Source organism: Ptychodera flava, unplaced genomic scaffold (genome assembly GCF_041260155.1).
Source record: "Ptychodera flava strain L36383 unplaced genomic scaffold, AS_Pfla_20210202 Scaffold_29__1_contigs__length_4469600_pilon, whole genome shotgun sequence".
Lineage (NCBI taxonomy): Eukaryota > Metazoa > Hemichordata > Enteropneusta > Ptychoderidae > Ptychodera > Ptychodera flava.
This window is the reverse complement of record NW_027248351.1, coordinates 1,359,763-1,384,356: the sequence shown is the minus strand read 5'-3', so window position 1 is coordinate 1,384,356 and position 24,594 is coordinate 1,359,763. Positions and strand designations below refer to the sequence as shown.

Genomic DNA, 24,594 nt, shown 5'->3' with positions numbered 1-24,594 from the left:
TCTTGCCTGAAATGGCAACCATCACAGGTTAATTGACATAATGATTTCATACGGGTGAATGAACTTCTTATCGGCACATCATTATTGCCTTACATGTAACCTATGTTTTCAGTAGAATGAATGTTGATATGGAATTGTATTGTTCTGTGACTCAGACATGAACAGTATTGTTTGTATATACAAGATGTATACAGCAAAGTCAGAATATACCAACATTTCTGAACAAAACAGTTTAAATTTATTTCATGAACAAACTTTCTATGATCTCACGTAATATAAATCATACCTCTGTTTTGTCTGGTATCTATGTGACTTGGTGATGGTGGAGTGCCAGCAAGATCTGAACCAATTCTTTTAACTTCTTGATTTTCATCTTTACCGACAACTCCACCATTTTCACCATTCTTTAAATTTTTGGTTTCTCCAAAATTGACAGACACAGGTTGGACAGATTCTCTAGTTTTGCTGGCTCCTACCATCATTTCAGATAGCACTGATGTAGTTTCTATGGTTGACATCCCAGACTGCACTACGGTAACCATTGGTTCTGTCATTGGCATCCCACCTTGCACTGCTGTAGTCTCTTCAGTCTCCACATCCACTCTATCTGATATCCCAGGTTGCACTGCTTTGGCCCCTTCAGTCTCCACATCCACTCTATCTGATATCCCAGGTTGCAATGCTGTGGTTCCTTCAGTCTCCACATCCACTCTATCTGATATCCCAGGATGCATTGCTGTGGTCTCTTCAGTGTCCTCATTCACTCTATCTGATATCCCAGGTTGCATTGCTGTGGTCTCTTCAGTGTCTACATCCACTCTATCTGATATCTCAGGTGGCCCTACTGTGGTCTCTTCAGTGCCAACACCCTTTGTGTATCCTGTATCTTCAGTAACTGGAATCCCAGATGGCATTGGTGTGTGCTTTCTCATCTCTCTTTTTTCAGTAATCAGTATCTCATGTTGTCTTGTCATGATTTCTGAAGTCCTTTCACTTCTTGCTGATGGCATGGGTGTTCTTTCTTGACTTCCTGCATCTACAACGGCTGATTTAGCTACATCCTCTATTAAATAAATAAATGACAAAGTAATTCTTAAAAGTATTACCGGTACTTTATTTCAATTCTATGTCTTTTTCAAATAGAGTGAGAACACATTTGATAATCTGCTTTTATACACAAATTTGCATTGATTGCTGTTGATTTCATACCGGAGCAATTATGAAGCACACAGCTCAGCCATTGTAATTATAACGTCATCTGATCATCTTGTAGGATATTATGTTACACATCTTCATTGAATAAATTGTTAAATGACACCAAAATAGATTTGTTGCTCTACACTTTTACACTATTGAACTTAGTCAACACTAACCTTCCCCCAGTATGTAGAATTTTATTGGCTCATAAGTTCTGTGTTCAGAACAACAAAACCTAAAACATATTTACAACTATTTACCACTCTTTTTTGGGAGTGGAGATTTAGCAGAGTGGTTCTCTCTGTGGCCTCTCCGCTAGGCGACGGATGCCGTATGTTGTGGGTTCGAACCCGATTGAAAACTAGCCGTATTACAAACTATGTACAGGAAATACACTAAACTCAAACAGCTACGATATGAATGATGTGTGGATTTGATTTTCCTTCATTCCAAATGTTACTTTAACTGGGTTACTGGTGCACAAATTTGGGTTCATATGGAAGTATTTTGGGTGCACTCAAAGTAGTAAAATTTTGGTAAAGTAACCATACAAAGATTTAGTTTATCTACCTTGCTTGTCAGAATTTTGTGTTTCAGCTCCTCCCTCTTTGAATATAGAAGCAAATTTTGCCAAACTTTCTGTCACAGCTTCATTTTCTGTTAAGTCCTCTTTCAGTTTCTTTGCTTGCTCGAAAGCTTCAATGTTATTGATCAGGTTATTTAAGATCTTGGCTGCTAAACTTTTGGATGACCCTGTAACAACACAGTAATCCTTGTGATCTTCAAAGTGTTTTTCAATCATAGCAGCAATGTGTGAATCATCCTGGACTGTTGTTGGTAGACCAGCTGCCATTGCTTCCAAGCCTTCAAAACTGTAGTCAGTGTAGCATGATGGAGGAAGGCAGAGGTGAGACTGTTGAATTGATCGTAAGAGTGTTGGTGCTGAAGATGCTGAGTAGAGGTTTGGCGAGACTTTACTTCTTTCCATATTTTCAGTCAGAATCATTTTTGCCTGCTTGCTATCCTCTGTAGTAACGCCACATACCTTCCATTCTGGAAGCTTTCGACCAAACTCCTCACATTTGTTTGCTACAATTCCAACAGCAGCTGCCATTGATGTACATCTGTTCACAGCTTCCTGTGAGTCCAGCTGTCCATATGTCAGTACACTGTGTGCTTTTATATCTTTGACAATTACAGGTGACTGTCAAAGTAGACTTGTCCAAGTTTTGGAAGAATCTCTTCATGAGGGATATCTGAAAGTTGTCTTCCATCAATCTTTGCCCTGTAAGCATTTTGAAAGTACTCATATATTATGGGACCAATGGAGAACAACACATCAGCTTTACTTGCCATGTTTAACATTTCCTCTACCAATTCAGGATCTTCCGCGTCACCATTTTCCAAGAGACAGTTTTTCTCAGGGGAAGCATGGTTGATCAAGATTAGCCTTGCATCAGGGAAGAGTGTCTCTCTGATATCTGCAGCAGCCCATCCAGTCTTTGGAGCATAACCAACCACATATTTAATGTTCTGGAGTTTTCGTAGCTTTGGATAGTAACTTTCATGCTTCAGTAACCAGTCAATATTTGGTAAATCTTTGTTCCTGGTCCCAATCTTCTCCTTTTTTGCAGGAATCAAGGTAACACCACATTTCTCAGCATCTTTCTTCTGGTCTTCAGTGAGCTCTACATCAAGCACAGTGGAGTATGCTTTTAGTAGTTCACCAGTTCTCCCTTTCCTTACACAGAAATCCTGGATTATAGATCTGTGACATCCTGCCAGTCCACATGCATCTTTACTCCAGATGTCAAAAGTAAACAACACACCATTTGGTTCAGGTAGATATAGTTGATGGAGCTGAGCTTGAGGAAAAAGGCTTTCATGAACGGCAGCTGCTGCATTCTTTGTCTTGGGTGAAAAACTGACAACATGTTTTACATTTTGTAAGTCCTTCAGTTGTTGGTAGTATGTGTTATGGTTGAACAGCCAGTTTACTACTGGTGGGTCGTCATCAGGATCAGCCCATTTACTCCTTGTAGCTGGGATCAAAGTGACTCCAACACTCTCTGCATCTTTCTTCTGGTCTTCACTGACTTCAACATCAAGGACAGTACAGTAGAGTTTAGAAACTTCATCAGACTTCAGTGTGTTTTCACAGAAATCTTTGACCAGTGTTCTTGTTGGTTGTGATGTCAGGTCATCTGATGCTGTATTCCATGATGTCAATACAAGCAGTGCTTCAGAGAGTGTGTTTGCCATTGTCTCTGGAGGAATGAAAATGTAATAAGAGGTCTATCAAAGGAAGTATGTGAATTTTGTATCATGTCCGTATGATTGAAAATTAGTGCTTAATGTCTAAAATATAGTAAGCATGGTGGAATTTAGTTTGTTTTTCAGTCTATAGTTAATGTTACAAAATATGCTAATGTGGACATGCCTTTATATACTTAAAGCCGCAATTTTCAATCCCAGGTTCTAGCATTATTGGAGTTCTCCTCCCAGTCAAACACTTGGCCAGTATGATATTACACAAACTGATCTCAACCTTTGTCACCTTTTGCTAATCCTGCAAACAGAGTTTATACAAGCGTTTGATTGACGGTCGGTTCAAATCGCCAAGGGTCATTGATTCCCCACTACCAACACTCGAATTTCCTAAAAATTGTCTTCCAGTTGCATTAGAATTTATAACCACAGAATTCGATCTGCAGCAGCTTTGCGCTGACCACTTGACAGTCTGTCTGCGTTTTTGCTGCCGGAAAACACTGAATAGTTGCATTTTCTGAACTGTGTGCTGTGTGAATGCCGCCATAGCTTCACGCCCTTTAAAAGGGAGGATCCGCCTTTAAAGGGGAAGTTACAGGACCTTGGGCACACATAGGGGTATTACTGATGATGCATCCCTTTGCATACACTGGACAGGAGTTTTTGAATTCTGATTGCATCAAATTGACAATATGATGAATTTGAATAATCATGATGGACACTTTCACAACATGTGCAAAGAGTAGTCAAAAGGTTGTACAGGAAACATATTTGAAAAATATGAAATCTCCTACAAAAAAGGGAACAGTTTTTTCAGTTTATTTTCGACTCAAGTTTATAGTTGCTATATATTCACAGACATCATATGCAAGATTCAATGACAGTGAATGTTCGGAACATGGCAACAGTACAGTAGTGTGGCTTTTTTTTTACATTTGCATAGATTATGATAATCAGGCTTTTATAAGGGAAGTTCCTGTTTTAAACAATTTTCCATTCCATGTCTACGATATTTAATATAGTTGTCGCCACAGTTCAATGCAACAACAACCACAAAGAGAGACAAATACAGGCTGGACCCTTGGCAATTTTTACAGGAATATCTGTCCTACAAATATATGGAATATACATGAAACTTTTTTCTATAAATATTGGGTGTTTGTGAGATAAAAATCTCATGTATAACATCAGAAATGTTTATTAGGATTTATCACATCACATTGATATATGGCGGGTGCCACATGTGGGGCATGATGCGCTTACTATTTTCGAAACACCTGACACACTTCTTGGCCTTTTAGCCAAAGGTCAATATACCGGTACATCTTTCTTTCATGAATTTGACTTTGTAGTGTGTACCGGTACTTTACTGTCTGTTCTGTGCTGTTTTGTGTCTATTTTTATAACTACCGGCAGTGTATTACGAATTTTGACCTAATATTATGGATTGCTGATGGGTATGATTGCGATTAGTTTACAATAATTCTCTTATGCTTTAACAATCTGTGAGTAGTTTTGTGACAGTTGTTAAAAGTTATTGAACACAAAGAAATGAACATAATATACAATCATAGAAAACTCAACAAGGTCAAACTATATCTTTACTTTTAAGGAGAGACTTCATCGGTTTAGCAGGTAACTTTGCAATTTTTTGAATAAAAATTCTGTCAAAGTTACAGCAGATAAATTAAAATGAAGCATGACATGAGTTACCTTCTCTGGGTTGAAAAAAATTATAAAAATATTTGGGTAATATTTCAAGTTGGAATAAAACTTTTATTGTGAAAATGCCTCACAAACAATTACTAAATATAATATGCATTCTATACAATGTATTATACCAACTCTTGTGATGTCTGTCAGTCAGTAAAATGGTTCATCATAATGTCTGTGCCTGACAGGTAATACTCTCATAGTAGAGCTTCTGAAAACAATTTTAGTTCAAATCGTAAAATGTACAACAGAGATTTGTGAGGTATGTTGACAGGAATCAGCTGAACAAGAAGTCCAGATTAATGTGTTTAGACATTAACTGACAGGTGAGGTCAAAAGGTTACCTGAGGTCAAATCTGTTGCCCTTAAAATCATGGCCGTTGTCTTTCATCCTGGTAATTTCAATTCAGTTTATTTCTTTTAAAAACTGAAGTAATAGTGCCTGGTAATAATATAATACAATAAATAATAATTATGTTCACAGAGAGGGAGCTGAGTAAGTAAATAACTAACAAGTGCGTACATTCATATTTGGAGACCAGTGTTTATTGTGCTGTATGCAAACTTCTTCCTTGAACACAGAACAGTCATAGTTAAATTACCTCTCAACACCAAAAACTGAAATTTTAACTCGTATATGACTGACATTGGAATAAAGAAATTTGTGCTGTCAATGCTTTGCTGTCCATATCTCCAAAAAGTTCCAGAGTTTGGTAAATTTACAATCCCTCCCAGGCATACTTTTTCGTGTGACAAATTTGCAGATTCTTTTAGTCATTGTTTCCGTACTGTGTTGATTCTGTCAAGACCTTTAAGAGTGGCCAAAGTCTCAACACATCCAAAGACATCACGCAAAATCAGCCAGCTGTGGTAAACAAGTATTTTCCTTACACCCACACTGATTTTAAATGACACGACATTATGTTGACAAACCAAACTTTAAGCAGAAGTTGGTAATCAATTTCACCAGCTGTTCACTCAAAACTACTGAGAAAAACATCCTCAGTCAAAATCAATAACAATAGGTTTTGACAAAAGTATTTTAGTGAATAAAAATGTTATCTCACTGAGTGTAACAACTAATTATATACGTCTGAGAGAATTTCAATTTTTATGTAGAGATGACAGTTACAAATTCTTTCATCAGCCATGCCTACATACTGGTATTGAATGTGTAGAAATATTCAACAATTAATGTTCACTGAAATTCAACAAGATATTCAACAATAAACCCTTGAGAGATCTATGACCAGGCTACCTTGTCATGAAAACACCAATATGTAAAATATGACACTTGGTAGAGATAATACTAACATACCTTGGTTGATATGGCTTAAAGGATTCTGTCAACAGAAGGAGAATCTGATGCTGACGGCTCTAGTGAAACGTGGAATACCAGAATTTGACCAGAAAGTTTTGAAATATTCCTGAGATTGGTAGAGTTTAACTCTCAAGATGTCTGAAAATATTCTGTGTTTGCTCAGTACGTGTAGCTATACAACGACGTTATCAGTGTCACATGATTTGGTACAAAATTATTGTGTTGCTATGTTATAACAGCTGAGGAATGGGTTTAAAGGTCAATTTTGGTCAGCCTGCTGACATGGCGACTTTAAGAGACACACCTACGGTAAATCATTGGTGATAGAGACATTATCTACAGTGTCCTGATGAATGATAAATGTCAACCAGTGCTACAGTGTGACAGTTTAGTCCGATATTGTTTGTCTTTGTTTATCAGTACATATCACAAAAATCACTCTAGGTAGGTAGGCATGAACAAAAGTGCACAACACTCCACTCACTATAGAGAGCGATAAACTACATTCTGATGCATACCGGTACTTAATGATTCTATTTTGAAACAATGCCTATATGTGTATGCATCCATACCACAAGTTTCATGTCATGAAATTTAACCACAGCAGACTGCATGAAATGGTTAACTCACTTGATTCTACCTCCAAGCAAGACAATGCCTGGCACTCTTCAAATGGATCATTCAAAATTTTGGCCAGCGGTGTAATATTACCTCAAGTTAACAACTTTATGTGAATTTCCATAGAGAACAATTTGTTCCGGCTTGCTGAACTTTCAGATGGTGCAAATTTACCAAGGAATATATATTAAATTTAAGTGTGTGGCTGTTAAAATATTAAAGTATGAATTATCCACTTTGAAAATAATAGGATAGTCTTCAAGAGTGTCAAACTACCCAGACCAAGACGAGCATACCAACTGAAAAGGTACATATCAAATTTATACATTGTAATAGGGTAATAAATTCATGGTTGTGTTCCATAGCAAGTTTAATTACAGGCAATATCCTTTTTAGCTCACTTTTGGTATAATGTATAAATACCAAATAGAGGTTATGGGTCCACTGCGTCTTATATATGTATGTATGTATGTATGTATGTATGTATGTATGTCTGTCTGTCTGTCTGTCTGTCTGTATGTATGTATGTATGTATGTACTATGTATGTATGTATGTATGTATGTATGTATGTATGTATGTATGTATGTATGTATGTATGTATGTACATATGTATGTATGTATGTATGTCTGTCTGTCTGTCTGTCTGTATGTATGTATGTACTATGTATGTATGTATGTATGTATGTATGTATGTATGTATGTATGTATGTATGTATGTATGTATGTACATGTATGTATGTATGTATGTATAAATGTATGTATGTATGTGTGTACGTATGCCCATCAACAGCCCCAAAACTACAGCACCTACCATCTCATATTTGGTGTACAGTTGCACCCAGGGTTGGCGAGGTACATTTGTTCACATGAACATGTCAGTGTCAAAAATATGCAAATGAGATTTTAAAAAGCAAAAGTTTTCTAAAACTCTGCTACCACAGGACTGATTTGATTTAAACTTGGTATGCTAGTTCTTTATGATGGTAATCTTAATTAGATTTGTTCAAATTGTGGTGAAATTTTGATAGTTGTATTTTTGAGGCAATTTTCTTGTTTTGGTCAAAAAATATTCTCTGAAAGCGCTCCTCCATTTTCTTTAAACTTGATGTGCATGATTGTAAGGTTGGCTTTTGTTGAATTTTGTTCAAATTGTAGCGAAACTTTCATATTTGTATTTTTGGGGCAACTTTCGGTCAAAAATATCATTTTCTCTAAATTAAGTATTCATGTACCCAGAGGCAACCTTAGTTGAGAGTCTTAAAAATGTGGCATTTTTTCAAATATTGGACAAAAAAATCATTTTCTCTGAAATTGCTCATCTGATTGCTTTGAAAGTTTGTATGCATGTTCCAGGGCTGAAACTTGGTTAAGCGTACTTTCTCTGGCCTGCCACATCAAACTAAATGTGAGCCAAGTGTTTAAAATTGGTGATGTATTTTATATGAAATCAACTTACCAACTTTCTAGTGTTACCAACTAAATTCTTTCCAGCCCCTCTATCTTTGGGTGACCAGAGATTTAATTAATATAGAGAAACTAAAGGGGAAAAGATACTTTGCTACTTGGCACAGCATAAGTAATGAAACCTAAAATTCATCAATAACTATCAGAAAAATAATGGAATTCATTAAAATGAATGGAGAATGCATATGGTAGATTATAATTTTAGTCATCTCTGGAGCTGTGTCGGTGAACTAATACTTTGAAATCGCAATCTGCATAGAGGAACCAGGCAAGATCAAAGGTCAAATGGTTGCAACAATTTCATTGTCGTGAATCATGGTGAGACAAAGCAGTATATATCAGTAAAATGAGTCTGTGAGAACTTTATGAATGTTATTAACTGAAACACAGACTTATTGGGCTGATATAAAGTTTGAAGTTCTATGGACCATACTGTCAATTCATATGGTTATTTATTGCTTGAATTTTGTAAACATACGGACTTGAGAATTGTCAACGGGAGATTATTTGATGACTGTAACAAAGGGAACTTTACATGTAAAGAGCAAGGGGGGAGTGTAATTGATTATGTCATCACTAGCTATGTAAATTTTGAGAAGTTTTCCTACTTTTGTGTGTCAGATAGAATTGAATCAGACCACCAACCAATAATGTTCAATCTCAAGTATACATTTCCACAGACTCGGAGAGCTTCTAGTGAAATTGCCAATGAAAAAACATACTATTGTAAATATATGTGGAATGAAAGGCATAAAGATTTGTTTAATGCCTTCTGGGAGGGTAGACAGGGGGGAAACTGCTTGAAAGATATTGTTGATGCCCTCGATAGTACAGTAGTGATATTACAAAAGCTGCTACTGTGTTAATAAAATCTGCAGTCTTCTGTTGAGTGTATGAAAGTTAACGTTTCAAATGTATCTACCTCTTGTACAAGAAGATGTAATTTTACTGGGTGGTTTGATAACGATTGTCATCTTATGAAGAATACAGTTCGTAGAGCTCTAAATCGTTTTAGAAATAGCAGGTCCATAGACTCCCTCAATACTTACACCAGTCTCAAGAAAGATTACCAGTTGCTTTTGAAAAGTAAGAAGAAGTGTTTTTATGACAGCGAGAAAATGAAAATGGAATTACATAGCAAACAACCAAATTCCAAAGATTTTTGGAAGCTTATCAACCCAAGTAAGTCGGGTCCTTCTTCGAGTATTGAGGTTAATGATTGGTATGACTATTTTTCAAACCTTTTCTCAGAAAATATTGTTCACTCTTCCACTGATGATAAGGACTTTTTTGAAGATGTACGTTCTTTTCTACAGAATTTAAACTTTACAGATACTGTTGATGATACTCATGTTGATATGGCTTTACTTGATGCTGAAATCACTTTGGAAGAACTGGAATGTGCTCTTTCTAGACTAAAAACAAACAAAGCCCCAGGGATTGATGGTATTACTCCAGAAATTTTAAAGCATTTACCACGACAACTCAAGAGTACTATTGTTCTTATTTTTAATAATATACTTAATACTGGTTGTTTTCCGAAAGAATGGGCTGAAGGATTTATTGTACCTTTACACAAGAAAGGATCAAAAGAGTGTGTAAATAATTACAGAGGTATAACACTTTTATCAACAATCAACAAAATTTTCAGTGACATCATTTATCAGAGATTACTTTCCTGGTCTGACACTTACTTTCCACTTATTGAAGAACAAGCAGGATTTCGTAAAAAATATTCAACAGTAGATAATATCTTTATTCTTGACACAATTGTCCAGAGATATCTAGCATTGAGTGGAAGATTATATTGTGCTTTCATCGATTTTGAAAAAGCCTTTGATCGCGTAAATCATTGTTTATTGTTTTATAAACTGTATAAGGCTGGGTTCAAAGGCAAATTATTTTCTGTACTACGTTCCATGTATAGTAATGTAACAGCATGTATTCGTTCTCCTGCCGGTATCACTGAGTTTTTTAGGTGTGAGCTGGGAGTACAACAGGGTAGCATTTTGTCCCCCCTCTTGTTCACTTTGTTTATCAATGACATTGGCCAAGCTCTTCATCATGATCATGCTGGGGTACATATTGCTGCTATGAAATTGTTCTTTCTTCTTTTTGCCGATGATTTGACACTGTTTAGCACTTCTCCTATTGGTTTACAGAGATTACTAAACAATTCGTCTCACTATGCCAACAAATGGAAACTAAAAATTAACACCGATAAGTTTAAGATCATTGTTTTTAGGAAAAAAGGTCGTCTAAAAAATTGTGAAAAATGGTTCATTGATGGACAACAAGTTGAAGTTGTACCAGCTTATAGTTACCTTGGTGTTTTGTTCTCCAGCTCAGGTCTGTGGACTCGTGCACAGAGGCAGTTAGCAACTCAGGCTAACAAAGCTCTTTTCATTGTCAAAAAGTCTCTCTGTAAATTTCATTCTATAGATATTACATTAGCCTTCAAAATATTTGATAGTAAAATTTTACCAGTGATGATGTATGGTAGCGAAATTTGGGGGCTACACTCAGGCGAACAGATTGAAATTGTACACAATAAATTCTGCCGTTTTATCTTAAATCTTTACCATAATGCACCTACCTTAGCTGTCAAAGGAGAACTTGGTCGTTATTCCATTCGTACAATCAGAATGACCAGAGTAATTCAGTGGTGGTTCAGATTACTTTCAATGTCACACCAACGGATTGCACGTCATTGTTACGATTTTCGATAGATAAAAATTGTTGGGCTAGGGAGATCAAACAATTACTTTTTTCAATGGGAATGGGAGAAGCCTGGTTGAACCAGGGAGTTGGCTGTGTCAAAACATTTATAAATTTATTTAAACAGAGATGTAAAGATATTTATATTCAAGAATGGCAAGCTGGTCTTCCTACATTTCGCAAACTAGATACTTACTGTAGGTTCAAATGTACTTTTGGTAGGGAACAGTATTTAGATATACTAGATAACAAATTCAGAAATTGCTTATGTCGCTTTAGAATTTCAGCACACTCGCTACGTATTGAAACTGACAGACATTTACACAATGAACGTTCAGAGAGGATTTGTAACTTTTGTGATGCAAAGAATGTAGAGGATGAATTTCATTTTTGTCTAGTATGTCCCTTTTACAAAGAGCTCAGAGAAAAATACCTACCTCGCAATATTTATCAATTTCCTTCCTTTGAAAAATTTGTAATGTTATTGCAATCTAACAATGCTGCATTGTTGCGAAATATATCAAAATACATTTTCTATGCAATGATTATGAAGAAACGTTTAAATGCATCTTCACTGTGATGTAAACATTTTTCAATTATAGTCATGTAATATTCAATGGCTGATTTGCAAGATTTTCTTATACAGCTGTCTTTCCAAGATAATTTTCGCTTATTTTTCGTGTACATCAAGGCCGGTGGCCTACTGTATGTGAATAAAATGATTAATAAAAAAAAATAAAGTTTGACTGCTACACAATATACATTGCCTTTGTAGACATAAAACTCATTGTCTTTGATTCATCTAACCTTGTTAAGAAGTACTATGGGTCTGTTGGTGTGCAAACAAAGTTCATTTAAGGTAATTTTGTTTGCATTGTGCCTGAGTTTTATGTATTTAGCATCACAAATCTTTACAAATGCCAGACATTTGAAAAGCCAGCAAGTTGAGGAATAGTATCATCCAGTGGGAAGTACAACTATGGAAAGAAATTTTAGGTTTTAGGTTTGAAGTTTAGTAACTTGTCATCAGGCAAGGTCAAAGGTCAACCAAGTGGCAACCATTTCATTGTGGGGAAATCATGGAGAGATCAATGTAGTATATCTCCGTAAAATGAGTCTGTGACAACTTAATGAATGTTATGAACTGAAACACAGACTTATTGTGCTGATATAAAGTTGGACTGCTTCACAAAATACAATGCCTTTGTAGACATAAAACTCATTGTCTTTGATTCATCTAACCTTGTTAAGAAGTACTATGGGTCTGTAGGTGTGCAAACAAAGTTCATTTAAGGTCATTTTGTTGACATTGTGCCTCCAGCTTTATATACATACAACATCTTATGTATAGCATCACAACATATTTACAAATATCAAACACTTGAATAGCCACCAAGTTGAGGCATAGTATCATCCAGTGGGAAGTAAAACTATGGAAAGACATCCAGGGATTAAATAGTCTATTGGGTTTGAAGTTTAGGAAGAATTTTCACCTCAGAGTCCATACACAATGTTGAACCAAGCCCCTTTCCACTCTCTACTTTCAAGTCTAATTCATATGCTCAGATGTCAAACCACAGATATATATATATATGCAAGTACAAGCAATAGATCATTATGGGTTCTCTATGATTGTGTCATATGAATGATGAAGATATGATATATCATTATTAGTTTATAACAATTAACAGTGTTCTCCCTAGGCCCTTCAAGCATCACGTCTCCGTGACGCTTGCCTTGATCGCCGTGACGCTTGCTACAATGCCGTGACACTTCAGATTTTTCCCGACACCCTTGATTGACAGCCCCACTTGACAGCTCAGTGTATTCATTGGCATGGGACATCTGCCAAAACTAGCCTTATCAACATCGTTTTTAGTCCTGAATAGACTTTTTCGTGTCGATTGACGAGTTTACATTAATCAATTGACACGTACATAGGTGTTGAAAAACACCGGCCGAGCGGCACATCGGTGTGGCCGCGACTTTGATCATGTGGTTCGAGCGCCGTGTCAATGGCCGTTTATCAAGTTACGTGGGGGATTACAGTGACGTCGACGCCGTGAAAATGCTGGTGGTCAAAGCTATCGGTCAAAATTGCGACCCTCAAAAAAGGTTTATAAGGCGTCTATACCTGATGACGGTTAGTCTACATGAAATCTCCATGGCAGTATTACGAATGCGCATTTGTATTTTAATTATTTTTCTGTTCTTGTTGTTGAGACAAACGGTGAAAGTATCAGAGCAGGAGAACGGTAAAGTTCGTGGGCTAGCACACGTCACGTGTGCGTCATATTACGCTACACTGACTTGACCTAGTTTCTCGATGTTGGGGGTTACTGTCATTTTACAAGTTTTTTGGCTAATCGTGCAATCGTTCTTTTGCATTCTTGTCGTCTTTTTTTTTATTTCGCGCAAAGTTTTTAAAAATATGAGTTTGGATTAACTTTTGGTCGCGAAATGATGTCTACAGTGCCATGTGACGTAAACAGGTCAGGCGATTTCCAAGATGGCGTCGAAGTTTGGGCTTTGAGCGTTTCGCGCTGTTTTCAAGTTAAGGTCTCGTTTCAGGTTCGCTAAGGAGGCAAGTTACTGAAACGACAGGGGTTCCATAAATTTTGGTGACGATCATTCGTATAAATACGTCTGAATTTTCTGTTATGGTAAACCGTAACAGTCCCTCTATTCATTGGGACCGTGACCGTAATGTGCTCAAAAACTCGCTGGGGTACACAGCCCTGATTGTGTGGGTTCGTTGCTCTGTATAATTTCGTAAACAAGTGACGCAATGTTTCTCCATGCAATGAGAGTACGAGTTGAATTTTTACAACTGAAGTTGGACTGCTGAAGAAAGCAAGATGTGACCGTTCAGTTTTCATGTATGAATTTATTGCAGTTCATGGTGCCACCTGTAAACTTAATTGTTTATTCCCCTGATATGTATGTTCATGCAGCAATGTGTAAGTAAATAAAAGGCATGTTAAATGACAACAATTTCCAGTGACTGTTTTATGTGTGTATATGTATTTAAATATATGTTAATGTATGCAAATTAATTATGTAAATTTTATGCAAATTTCCGACATGCTTGCCCTTGATCCTAGGGAGAACACTGATTAATATACAGCAAAGAAATAACATAATCAAAATCTCCTAGGTGTTCATCAGTTATTTACTAAGGCGACTGTTTCGGGGATTTGAAAACAATACAGTCAACTGCCTGGCTCCCCAAGCAATACTGATCAGGTACCACCACACCGTAAGTTATTATGAGTCTGATGTTATATATGATGTCTTTCGGTGTTGCATTGAATTTTTCAAAAGGTTGAGGATGTCTTGACATAGCTTTATGAAACTGTCTGATGATATTATATATATATAATATATATATATATATATATATATATATATAATATTATATATATATATATATATATATATATATATATATATATATATATATATATATATACCGGTATACCAAATGTTTATAACGAAAAACAGCAGTGTCACTGATATAATAACCCTAACATTACACCTATTCTCAAGAAGCTTCATTGGTTACCAGTGCAGTCAAGGATACAATTCAAAGTTCTCTATACTACCTATAAAGCACTCAACGGATTGGCGCCACCTACATAACCGACCTCATCCAGGAAAAGCAATGTACAAGGATTCTCCGTTCATCTGCTAAATGTCTTTTGAAGGAACCAAGCTACAATCTTGACTCTTACGGTGGACGATCATTTTCGCGCGCCGCGCCTAGACTGTGGAATAAACTTCCTCTTGAAATTAGACAGAGAAGCCATCAGCCACCAGCTTCAGAAAGAACCTGAAAACTTACTTATTCACTAAAGCTTTTGCTTAATTCTGTCCAGCGCCTTTGAACTATTGATTTATAGGATACAGGCGCTTTATAAATGGATTGATTGATTGATTGAATAGTTTTATGGGACAAACATCTATCTGACATAGCTTTATGAAACTGTCTGATGATATACATATATATATATATATATATATATATATATATATATATATATATATATATATATATATATATATATATATATATATATATATATATATATATATATACCAAATGTTTATAACGAAAATCAGCAGTGTCACTGATACAATAGTACTATGTGACAACCATCTATCTGATAAACTGCGCATCACAGACAGTGCAGCTGACAAGAAATAGGTTGTTGATTTTTGTCGTCCCTCAGGTGTATCAGAGTCTTGAAGCCCTGATGAAATGCAAAAGAAAGTTACATTGGGTGTGGCAAAACAGAGAACAACACTGTACTAAAGGAAACAACATAGAATTTACAATTACCTTATTTATTGTGGCAGAGTTGGTAGATTCCGTCCTTCAGCTGGTAGTCAGCAGTTCAAATGTATCGACATTTGTCACGTAGAGTTTACTTTTCTCACGAAAAGTACAAGACATCACAGGGAAGTTAACACAAACAGGCAGCAACTTGTTGTCAGGTAAGGTCAAAGGTCAGAGGATATCAACCATTTTATTGTAGGGAATCCTAGCGAGAATAAAATAATGTATCTCAGCAAAGTGTCTCTGTTAGAATGTAATAAATGTTACTAACTGAGGCACAGACTCAGTGTGATGGTATAAAGTTTGACTGCTTCACAAAATACAATGCCTTTGTAGACATAAAACTCATTGTCTTTGATTCATCTAACCTTGTTAAGAAGTACTATGGGTCTGTAGGTGTGTATACAAAGTTCATTTGAGGTCATTTTGTTGGCATTGTGCCCGAGTTTCACTTTGTGGCTTTACAAATGCCAGACATTTGAAAAGCCAGTAAGTTGAGGCATAGTATCATCCAGTGGGAAGTAAAACCATGGAAAGACATCCAGGGATTAAATAGTCTATGGGGTTTGAAGTTTAGGTTAAATTTACACCAACGAGTCCATACACAATGTTGAATAAAGCCTCGTTCCACTCTTTGCTTTAGATTCCTATTCATATGCAAAATGTGACCCAGATATACAAGTCTTCACACTGTGTGACCAGATACAAAGCATCCATTTGGTACAATAACAAATAAAATGGTCACCTTAGGTTAAAACAAACCATAATAATGCTGTGTTGCAGACAACATTTAGCAATGAGAGCAATATGAGTCAGATATAGTTGCACTATGGGATATCTACAGTCAATTTATTAAACTCACCTACATCACATCATCATAATTGTGTCAACATATCTCACCAGGAGATAGAGTATAGTCAGTGTCAGCCAACACCAAAATTACATGTACACAACAGCAGAACTTAATTGTCATTGATATTAAAGAAAGTCTGGTACAAATTTAATTGTCATTGAAATTTAAAAAGTCTGGCGAACAGTAAACCTCCACAAACCTAACAAACAGGATTATGATTATATTAGCTCTGCCAAAAGCATAGGGTTACACATTTTGATGTAGAAATGACCTCCACGGTTCCTCCATCCGTAGCTGGATGAAGTCAAATTTACTCATTCTGAACGATGACAAAACTGAAGTGGTCCATTTCTCGTCACCCTTGAAATCTGATGCGATGGGACTATCTAGCCTAAAGATCGGCGACACTGATGTCATCCCTTCAAACTCTGTACGTAATCTTGGCACGATTCTAAACAGGAATGGTGCTATGTCTGATCATATAAACCACGTTTGTAGAAATGACCACTATTTGTTATACAGAATTGGCAAGATCCGTAAACTTCTCGATCAGGACACTACCGAGACATTGATCCGCGCATTTGTAACATCTCAGTTAGATTATTGTAATAGTCTCTTGTATGGAATTAACAAAGACCAGCTCCACCGTTTGCAATCTCTTCAAAATGCCTCAGCACGTTTAGTCAGCCGTTCCCGCAAATTTGATCATATTACACCTGTACTAGTTGATTTACATTGGTTGCCTGTTGAAGCACGTATTAAGTTCAAGATTATGTTAATTACTTTTAAATTGATCAGAGGCTTTGCACCTGTGTATTTGACAGAGCTGATAGAGCAATATGTTCCTACCAGAGATCTCCGTTCTGCAGACAAGTTACGTCTGATTCCACCTCGCGGAAAATTCAGTAAAGCATACGGCCAGAGAGCCTTTTCAGTGTGTGCGCCATCGTTGTGGAATATGTTGCCTGTAGAGATTCGTACTGCAAGAAATGTTGAGTCTTTTAAACGCGGTTTGAAAACCTATCTTTTTAATCTGTATTATCAGTGATTTGTTTATGCTTTGCGGTACATTTTCCTCACCGCAGGTCTGCTCGTGTGGTGCGTTTTATCCCTGACACTTGTATTTTGTAAAATTGCATATTCTTTTGTGTGTTCTGTACAGCGCACTGTGACGTATGTGTAGTGCGTTTTTCAAGAATTTTTAATAATAATAATAATAATAATAATAAAATTTGGACTTATGATTGCACCCCTTGTTGTTGGATGTAATGGAGACGACGTGAAGGAAGGCAGATGACATAGTCATTAAAATAGAGGTCACTATAATGGAATTATGGGATACTTCTTTTTCTGAATTTTTGCCCATAACTCAATTGATGTCAAAAGTCATAAAAATAAGATAACAATATCTTTATGATACAAACACTTTATGACACCTAGATTCTACAAGAGGGAGTTCTGCATTGTACACAAATATATGAACTTGTATCAATTTACTTATAACCTTTGCACAAGTATTTCTCTGTCTCAACTCAAGATACAAAGTCTGTGTCAATGAATGCTTGAACTACCGGTGGTTATTAAATTGCTTATATCAATACTCACTTCATTCCAGTCACCAGAATCCATGTCTTCTCTTGCCAATACAGCCACTGTATCCATCTCAGCTTTCAAGTCATGATATTTGGTGATACCATGCAGAACAGATCTGCCATACTTGGATTCAAGAGAATTTCCTTCAAGCCTTTACATCTGTCTGTTGTAATATCTGTAAATATTGTGAGACAGTGATGTCAGTGACTTAAAGACAGATGGTCTCCCACCTTGACTCCATTTACTTGTGGGTAGACAATATTGAAGTAATCTTTCTAATGATATGGCCACTTTGTAAATAGTCACACAGAACAAACAGCAGTGTTAGAACATGGCCATGAGGTGACAAATTTAAATTCAAACTAACAAATATATTTAAATTGTCATCATCATCATCATCATCACGGAGCATTATGACATACTGATAAAGGTTTCCTTTTCTACTTCTTTCTTTGTGAGAGTCATGATTGGATTAAGAAACTCCTGTCTCTTAATTTCTCTTTGATGCTGCAATCTATACCAATGTATTTCCAAAGCAGAGAGAATACACCACTGACAAAACAACAGGTTACCTGCAGGATCAAACATATTTGCTTGAATCCAAGTATTCTCATTTCTGACATTTCTCCACTGCTTGATTTCTCTCTTTTGGGGTCTGGATGACACTTTATCTGCTTCTTAAGAGTTGATGATTGGTGTTTAATTGAATGGAATGTCACAGCTGCCTGAACCAGAATTGGTTCACATCTTGAACAGATATCACTTATCCCTAGTGGTATAATAAAGTAAGAGATTACATATCAGAGCAATAAACCACCATGTAATTGAATGTAGTAGGAGTGACTGAAAGACTACTGCATCATGTAATTGAATGTAGTAGGAGTGACAGAAAGACTACTGCATCATGTAATGATTGTAGTAGGAGTGACAGAAAGACTACTGCATCATGTAATTGAATGTAGTAGGAGTGACTGAAAGACTACTACATCATGTAATTGAATGTAGTAGGAGTGGCAAAAAGACTACTGCATCATGTAATTGAATGTAGTAGGAGTGACAGAAAGACTACTGCATCATGTAATTGAATGTAGTAGGAGTGACAGAAGACTGTTGTATCATGTAATTGAATGTAGTAGGAGTGACAGAAAGACAACTGCATCATGTAATTGAATGTAGTAGGAGTGACAGAAAGACTACTGCATCATGTAATTGAATGTAGTAGGAGTGACAGAAAGACTACTGCATAATGTAATTGAATGTAGTAGTAGTGACAGAAAGACTTCTCCATCATGTAATTGAATGTACTAGGAGTGACTGAAAAGACTACTGTCATCTTTTACTACCGGTATCTGTTGTATTTGTTGCAATTCGTCTGTGTTAGTGAAATCAGAATAATTAATGAAGTTTTACAATTCTTATGAACCTTACCTATCAAAGACATTTGAAAATTGACATAATTTCTGCCTCATTAAAGTAATAAATGAGAAGTATATTTTCTAGGAAAGTGTTTGTCAGCTGATGGGAAGACAGAACAGTAAAAGCAAACAGAGGTCATCAATTCATTAAAAAGTGACTGGGAGTACAGGGCAAAGGTCAACAACACCAGTCAAAAACATTTCTCTGTGTAAATACCGGTACATTCCAAGGTCATTGGTTCAAAACCATGCTATTTTCAACTTCTTTAGCTTCCAACTTGGCGGATGGGGGTGGGCAGTGATATTGTTGCAAAGATGGATGTTGTGTATACGGCTTATTTATCATAAATGTATGGTACTAAATGATATTAGAATATCTGCTAGAAAATGTAGGCCTTTGACTTTGGGAAGGTATTGTGTTCTGGTGCTTGGAATCATGTTTTGTTTTCAATATGGCAAAAGGAAAGGATTATTCAAATAATTTCATCTTTACAACAATTAATTTAGAAAACTGTAAACATGCTGTCCTTACAATAGTTTTGAAATCACAATATATATACCGGTCTAATTTTCACTAGAGAAATTAAAATTCAAGGGGTCGCATTCATCGATGTGTGCAATTCCACAACCTCAAATTTCACATTTTATTTGTTCTAGCCTGATATCAATTTTAGCAAAATAAAACAGTCAAATGATGGATAAGCTGTTTATTAGCTTCTTCTCAAATCAAAGTACAACTTGACAGAAAATTTGGTCACAGCCAATCAAATAGGCTGATGTATATGATTATTGTGATCACAATCATGAGTGCCTTGCTGACAACATGTACTTCAATGTGAATTCACATTGTTCAAGCTGCAACATTGTTTCATATTTCCTTCATTTCCTTCATTCTATATTGTTGCAATTATTCACAATTTCTACTAGGGTGACCCATATGTTTGTTGTTAAACTTACATCATGTGAATCCTTTATTCAACATACAGAGTTCCTCTAGATTTCTATTTTTGCCTTGGTTGTGTTTCTTCAGCTAAGATGAACACAGTGGTGTCTGAATTTCTTCCACTTGATGAGATCAGCCTGGTTGTCTTGTTTTGTTTTCACACAAGAAACTCCTAAAATTCCCAGCAATACTTCAACACTTCTCAGCTTCTTTCCTAAAATGCAAAAGGTAAATACAAAGCTAAGAATATCATTGACAGATATTTATAACAGAGTCAGACAAAACATGGCACATTTCTACAGCTCATTCTGAGTTCCTACAAAACATTTATTAGCAAGACTGAAGTAAAGGTACAGGTAGTAAAATACATAGCTGATGGGCCTTGGCAGTCATTAGGATTAGGGCTGGCAGTAAATTACATGGATAGATCAAAGGCCTAGTTTGATTTACTTTAAAATTAGCATGCTTAGCAATGATTTCCACAATTCCTCAAAATGACGCAAAGTTTCCTGAAATACATGTTTGTTATAAACAGGACACACTGTACGCTATCCTTTCTTGAAATAAAAATATCAGACAGATTAATAGTAAGAACTTGTTGAACTCTGATTCAAATGAAGGGCATATTCAGATTTCAAAGTGATGTAAGTTGGAATATTCTGACTTGATCCAATTCTAAAAGGTCAGATTCTTTACAACACAGCATTTATTCATTGGTGAAATAATTTTATTCTGAGTTTTGTAACTGAATATTACAACAAATGTCTACAAAACTGAAATATTATGAAAAGCAATTTATATTCTCTAGAGATACTTTCACAGAGTGTAGCTGTACCTGTATTGTTGTTTCACAGAAACAAGAGTGGACAAAGTCCTCTGTATGCCTTTGGTGAGTGTAGTCAACAGCGCCCTATAACACCAATGTGCACCTTAGTTTACTGCTGCAGTGCTACTATTTTGATGAAGTCTCCTAAAAAGTAGAAAATTGTAAATACACAACTTTACTCAGTATATAAAACAAAAATATTCAAAGCAGATTAACTATCAAAAATATATCAGGAATGAAGATCTGATTAATCTTGTCCCTTTCTGTTTTATCTTGGATAAATAACCAACCTGCTATGTTGTATACATATTGTAACTATGACTTACCCTTTCACCCCCAGTTCCCTGTATACAGGTCCAACTTAACCATAGAAAACAATGGATTTGGGACAAACCATGGTGGTGAAAGGGTTAAAAACCTAAATGATCAGTTTTACAGCAGATAAAAAGATGTAATGACTGACATCATCAGAATAAATCACACCATGGATAAAACTGATTTCAGCAGAAAGCTATGGCTGCTAAAGTTGTGGTAGAGTCCTTTCACTTGAGTTCACCATTTCACTGTCTGATACACTCACCTTGTTTGTACAGACACATGAAGTACTTGGATAACACAAACAACAGAGGTGTTCACTCAATTAATTACATCACAACATTACAACACTTACCACATTCTGTGTCATCTTGAAGACTGGTAGATATTTGACATTTTCATACCATGTTTATGATTTCTGTCAATATTTCCCATTCACTGGTTTCTTCCTATACTCACATGTCAACACAATTTTCATTGTTTCCAACAATTCTTGCAATAGCTGATCCCCTGTGAATAGGAACAGAATAAACTGAGTCATCACAGTACAACAACACAAATAACAGAACAGTAGAAATATTAAGTTATATACCGATACATTATTATAATCTTTACAGCCCTGATACGGCTTTTGCGGCAGAGGTCGTACGGCGGAAGAGCCTGAGCGTGCGAGGGCCCGTACGCCGTACGACCAAGGGCCGCAAAAGCCATATCAGGGCCGTAAAGATTTTATCATATACCTTATGGAATGATTGATATGTAGTTTACATAATATTCAACATTGTTTAGGAGATAAAAATGCGTGCGATATCAAATATTTATCGCCATTTGTTTCAGTTTTTCATAAATACGATGGCCGCTTCCCATCGCGGATTCACATACATAATGACGTCATTTGTTTACCTGCAGAATTCCAGAACGCGCAAAGCAAACATCCATACCATTACGTGACCAGGCTGAAATTGAGGTGTAAGAAGGACAAAAGCTGGGTCACATGGCTTTAATGGCGTCTCACCTACAGTCTCGGTCCACATATGGAATATCTACGTTGTACCAAGAATGACTCACAATCTCGAAGGAACTATCATTCGTAATTCTGACATAGCCAAACTAGAGACTTTCCAAACTCAAAAATTTGAGCAACTACAACATTTGCCGACCAGATGTGCTGATTCTGCTACACATTTGTTATTAGGAAGTCAACCCGTTCAAGCTTTCATTCATAAGAAAATGATCTCACTGTTTAATTCTATATGTCATAATCAGAACACTATTGAATACAGACTCGCCAGAAGACAGCTGGCACTGAATAATAGTCCATCGAACAGCTGGTTCGCACAACTCAAATCAATACATAACCAATATAACTTACCAAACCCTATAGAGATGCTTCTTGAACCTATTTCCAAATATACACTCAAGAAACTGGTAAAATCAAACATAAGTGGCCTACTGGACAAACCAACTACGCAATGAAGCGAATTCGAAATCATCACTACGCTATCTAAACATTACAGCTTGCAAGATATCTCAACCTCATCAATTTTGGTCATCTGTAACATCATGTCCTAGAGATGTACAACGAGCCTGTATCAAAGCGAAACTACTAACTGGAGCTTATATCCTTCAGGCCAATAGGGCAAAGTTCAATCAATATGAGGTCAATGCTGTCTGTCAACTCTGCTTTCAAGAAGCAGGGGATAGAGAGCATTTTATAGCAATCTGCTACAAGCTAAACGCCATCAGAGAAAAACATTGGAGCAAATTGGAGCAAATTCTACAACAGCATAACTATAATGACATAATCTCGATTGCCAGAGACGACACAGCCTTCAAGACACAGCTAATATTGGACTCATCAAAGATTGTTCACAACCCATACCCAGATTTCACCAGAACATTCGAGCACAGAACCCGGATGTTACTGTTTGCCCTACACACAGAAAGAAACACTCTGATCGAAAGGCTCGAACAATAGTGCTTCCATTTGAACTGTTCTCCTGTTTTCTTTATTTGTGTGTAATTGTGTCTTGTCTGTTTTTGTGCTTCCTTTTAACCTTGCTACAGACCTCAAGAGAGGGTGCTCCTATAGCGAAGGAGGAAATTCCATCACAACAACAACAACATATGGCTGGCCGGCCGGGGAACACCAATGACAATGTACAAATTATTTGTGATAGTATATTGCCCCTTACTACACTCTCCGATAATTCTTGTTGTGTACTGAACAAATAAACAAATCATCAAGGCCGTTTTCACTGACGGTGTCTCCTGAAGGTGGCTGTATTCACTGATATTACTTGACCTCTGTTCTGTTTGACCTCAGCGTGACAATTAAGCTGAGGGTCGATCGTCGAATACGGTCAGAATATGATCAGCATTGCTATATGCTACTCGTTCGAAAACAACGTTCTTTGGGTCTGCAACTATTATTCTATAGGTATTTCATACAGATTAGTGGTCTTCGGTTCTGAGATATCGGCTGGTTACAGTCATCGGAAGGTAGTAGACGGCAGTAATTACATGTACAGTACCACTGAGACCCCGTTTTGCGGAACCACAAGTAGTATCGTAATAATACTATACAAAACCTCGAGCTGCTGCTGTTCTGCGGCAATACTCACATTTGCACTGAAGAAAATCCACTTCTAACGAGTCTAAGGTGATTCCCATGAGCAACTCAGTGTTAGTCTTCCACTGGCTGCTACCGTCAATAAACACTGATGATCGGCGAGTATATCGATGCAGCGTGGGTAAACGTGGAGGCCGCCATCTTGTTATGTCTTGTTTACATCCGAGGTCTGCCGAAAGACTTCGGTCTCGCTTCGGAAATACCAAACGCGTGGAACTCAGGCAATAGGGTGTATGAGTGAACCAGTGTCCTTCAAATCACGATAAATCTCTGTAAGTCGTCGGATTAGATTTGTGTTTTCCTGTGATGAACATTTTATACATTTGTTGCAAAACTCCCTTTCATGTCCATTCAATCCACTCAAATTGTCACCTGTGT

The 24,594-nt window shown here is 36.6% G+C and overlaps 2 protein-coding genes across 5 annotated transcripts in view; both read right to left on the bottom strand.

Annotated features, from left to right (window-relative positions):
- Positions 1-18,844, bottom strand: part of LOC139127174 (uncharacterized) — a 66,735-nt gene extending 47,891 nt beyond the window's left edge. For 2 of the 4 annotated variants that reach the window (XM_070693091.1, XM_070693090.1), the window contains exons 1-4: positions 18,098-18,260; positions 15,643-15,844; positions 1,768-3,464; positions 287-1,063 (exon numbers count right to left, since the gene is read on the bottom strand). In XM_070693091.1, coding sequence (XP_070549192.1) covers positions 287-1,063; positions 1,768-2,311 — 1,321 coding nt within the window. In that variant the 5' untranslated portion in view covers positions 2,312-3,464; positions 15,643-15,844; positions 18,098-18,260. Of the gene's footprint in view, positions 1-286; positions 1,064-1,767; positions 3,465-6,496; positions 6,660-15,642; positions 15,845-18,097; positions 18,261-18,657 lie in introns of those variants that run through there. The other 2 variants (XM_070693088.1, XM_070693089.1) reach the window with 2 other exon arrangements.
- The window catches only part of LOC139127177 (uncharacterized), a 272,426-nt gene extending 248,064 nt beyond the window's left edge, over positions 1-24,362 (bottom strand). Inside the window, exons 1-2 of the mRNA XM_070693098.1 lie at positions 24,209-24,362; positions 21,940-22,094 (exon numbers count right to left, since the gene is read on the bottom strand). The gene's annotated coding sequence lies outside the window, so the exon portion shown is untranslated. The remainder of the gene's footprint in view (positions 1-21,939; positions 22,095-24,208) is intronic.
- Between the last annotated feature and the right edge of the window lie 232 nt (positions 24,363-24,594).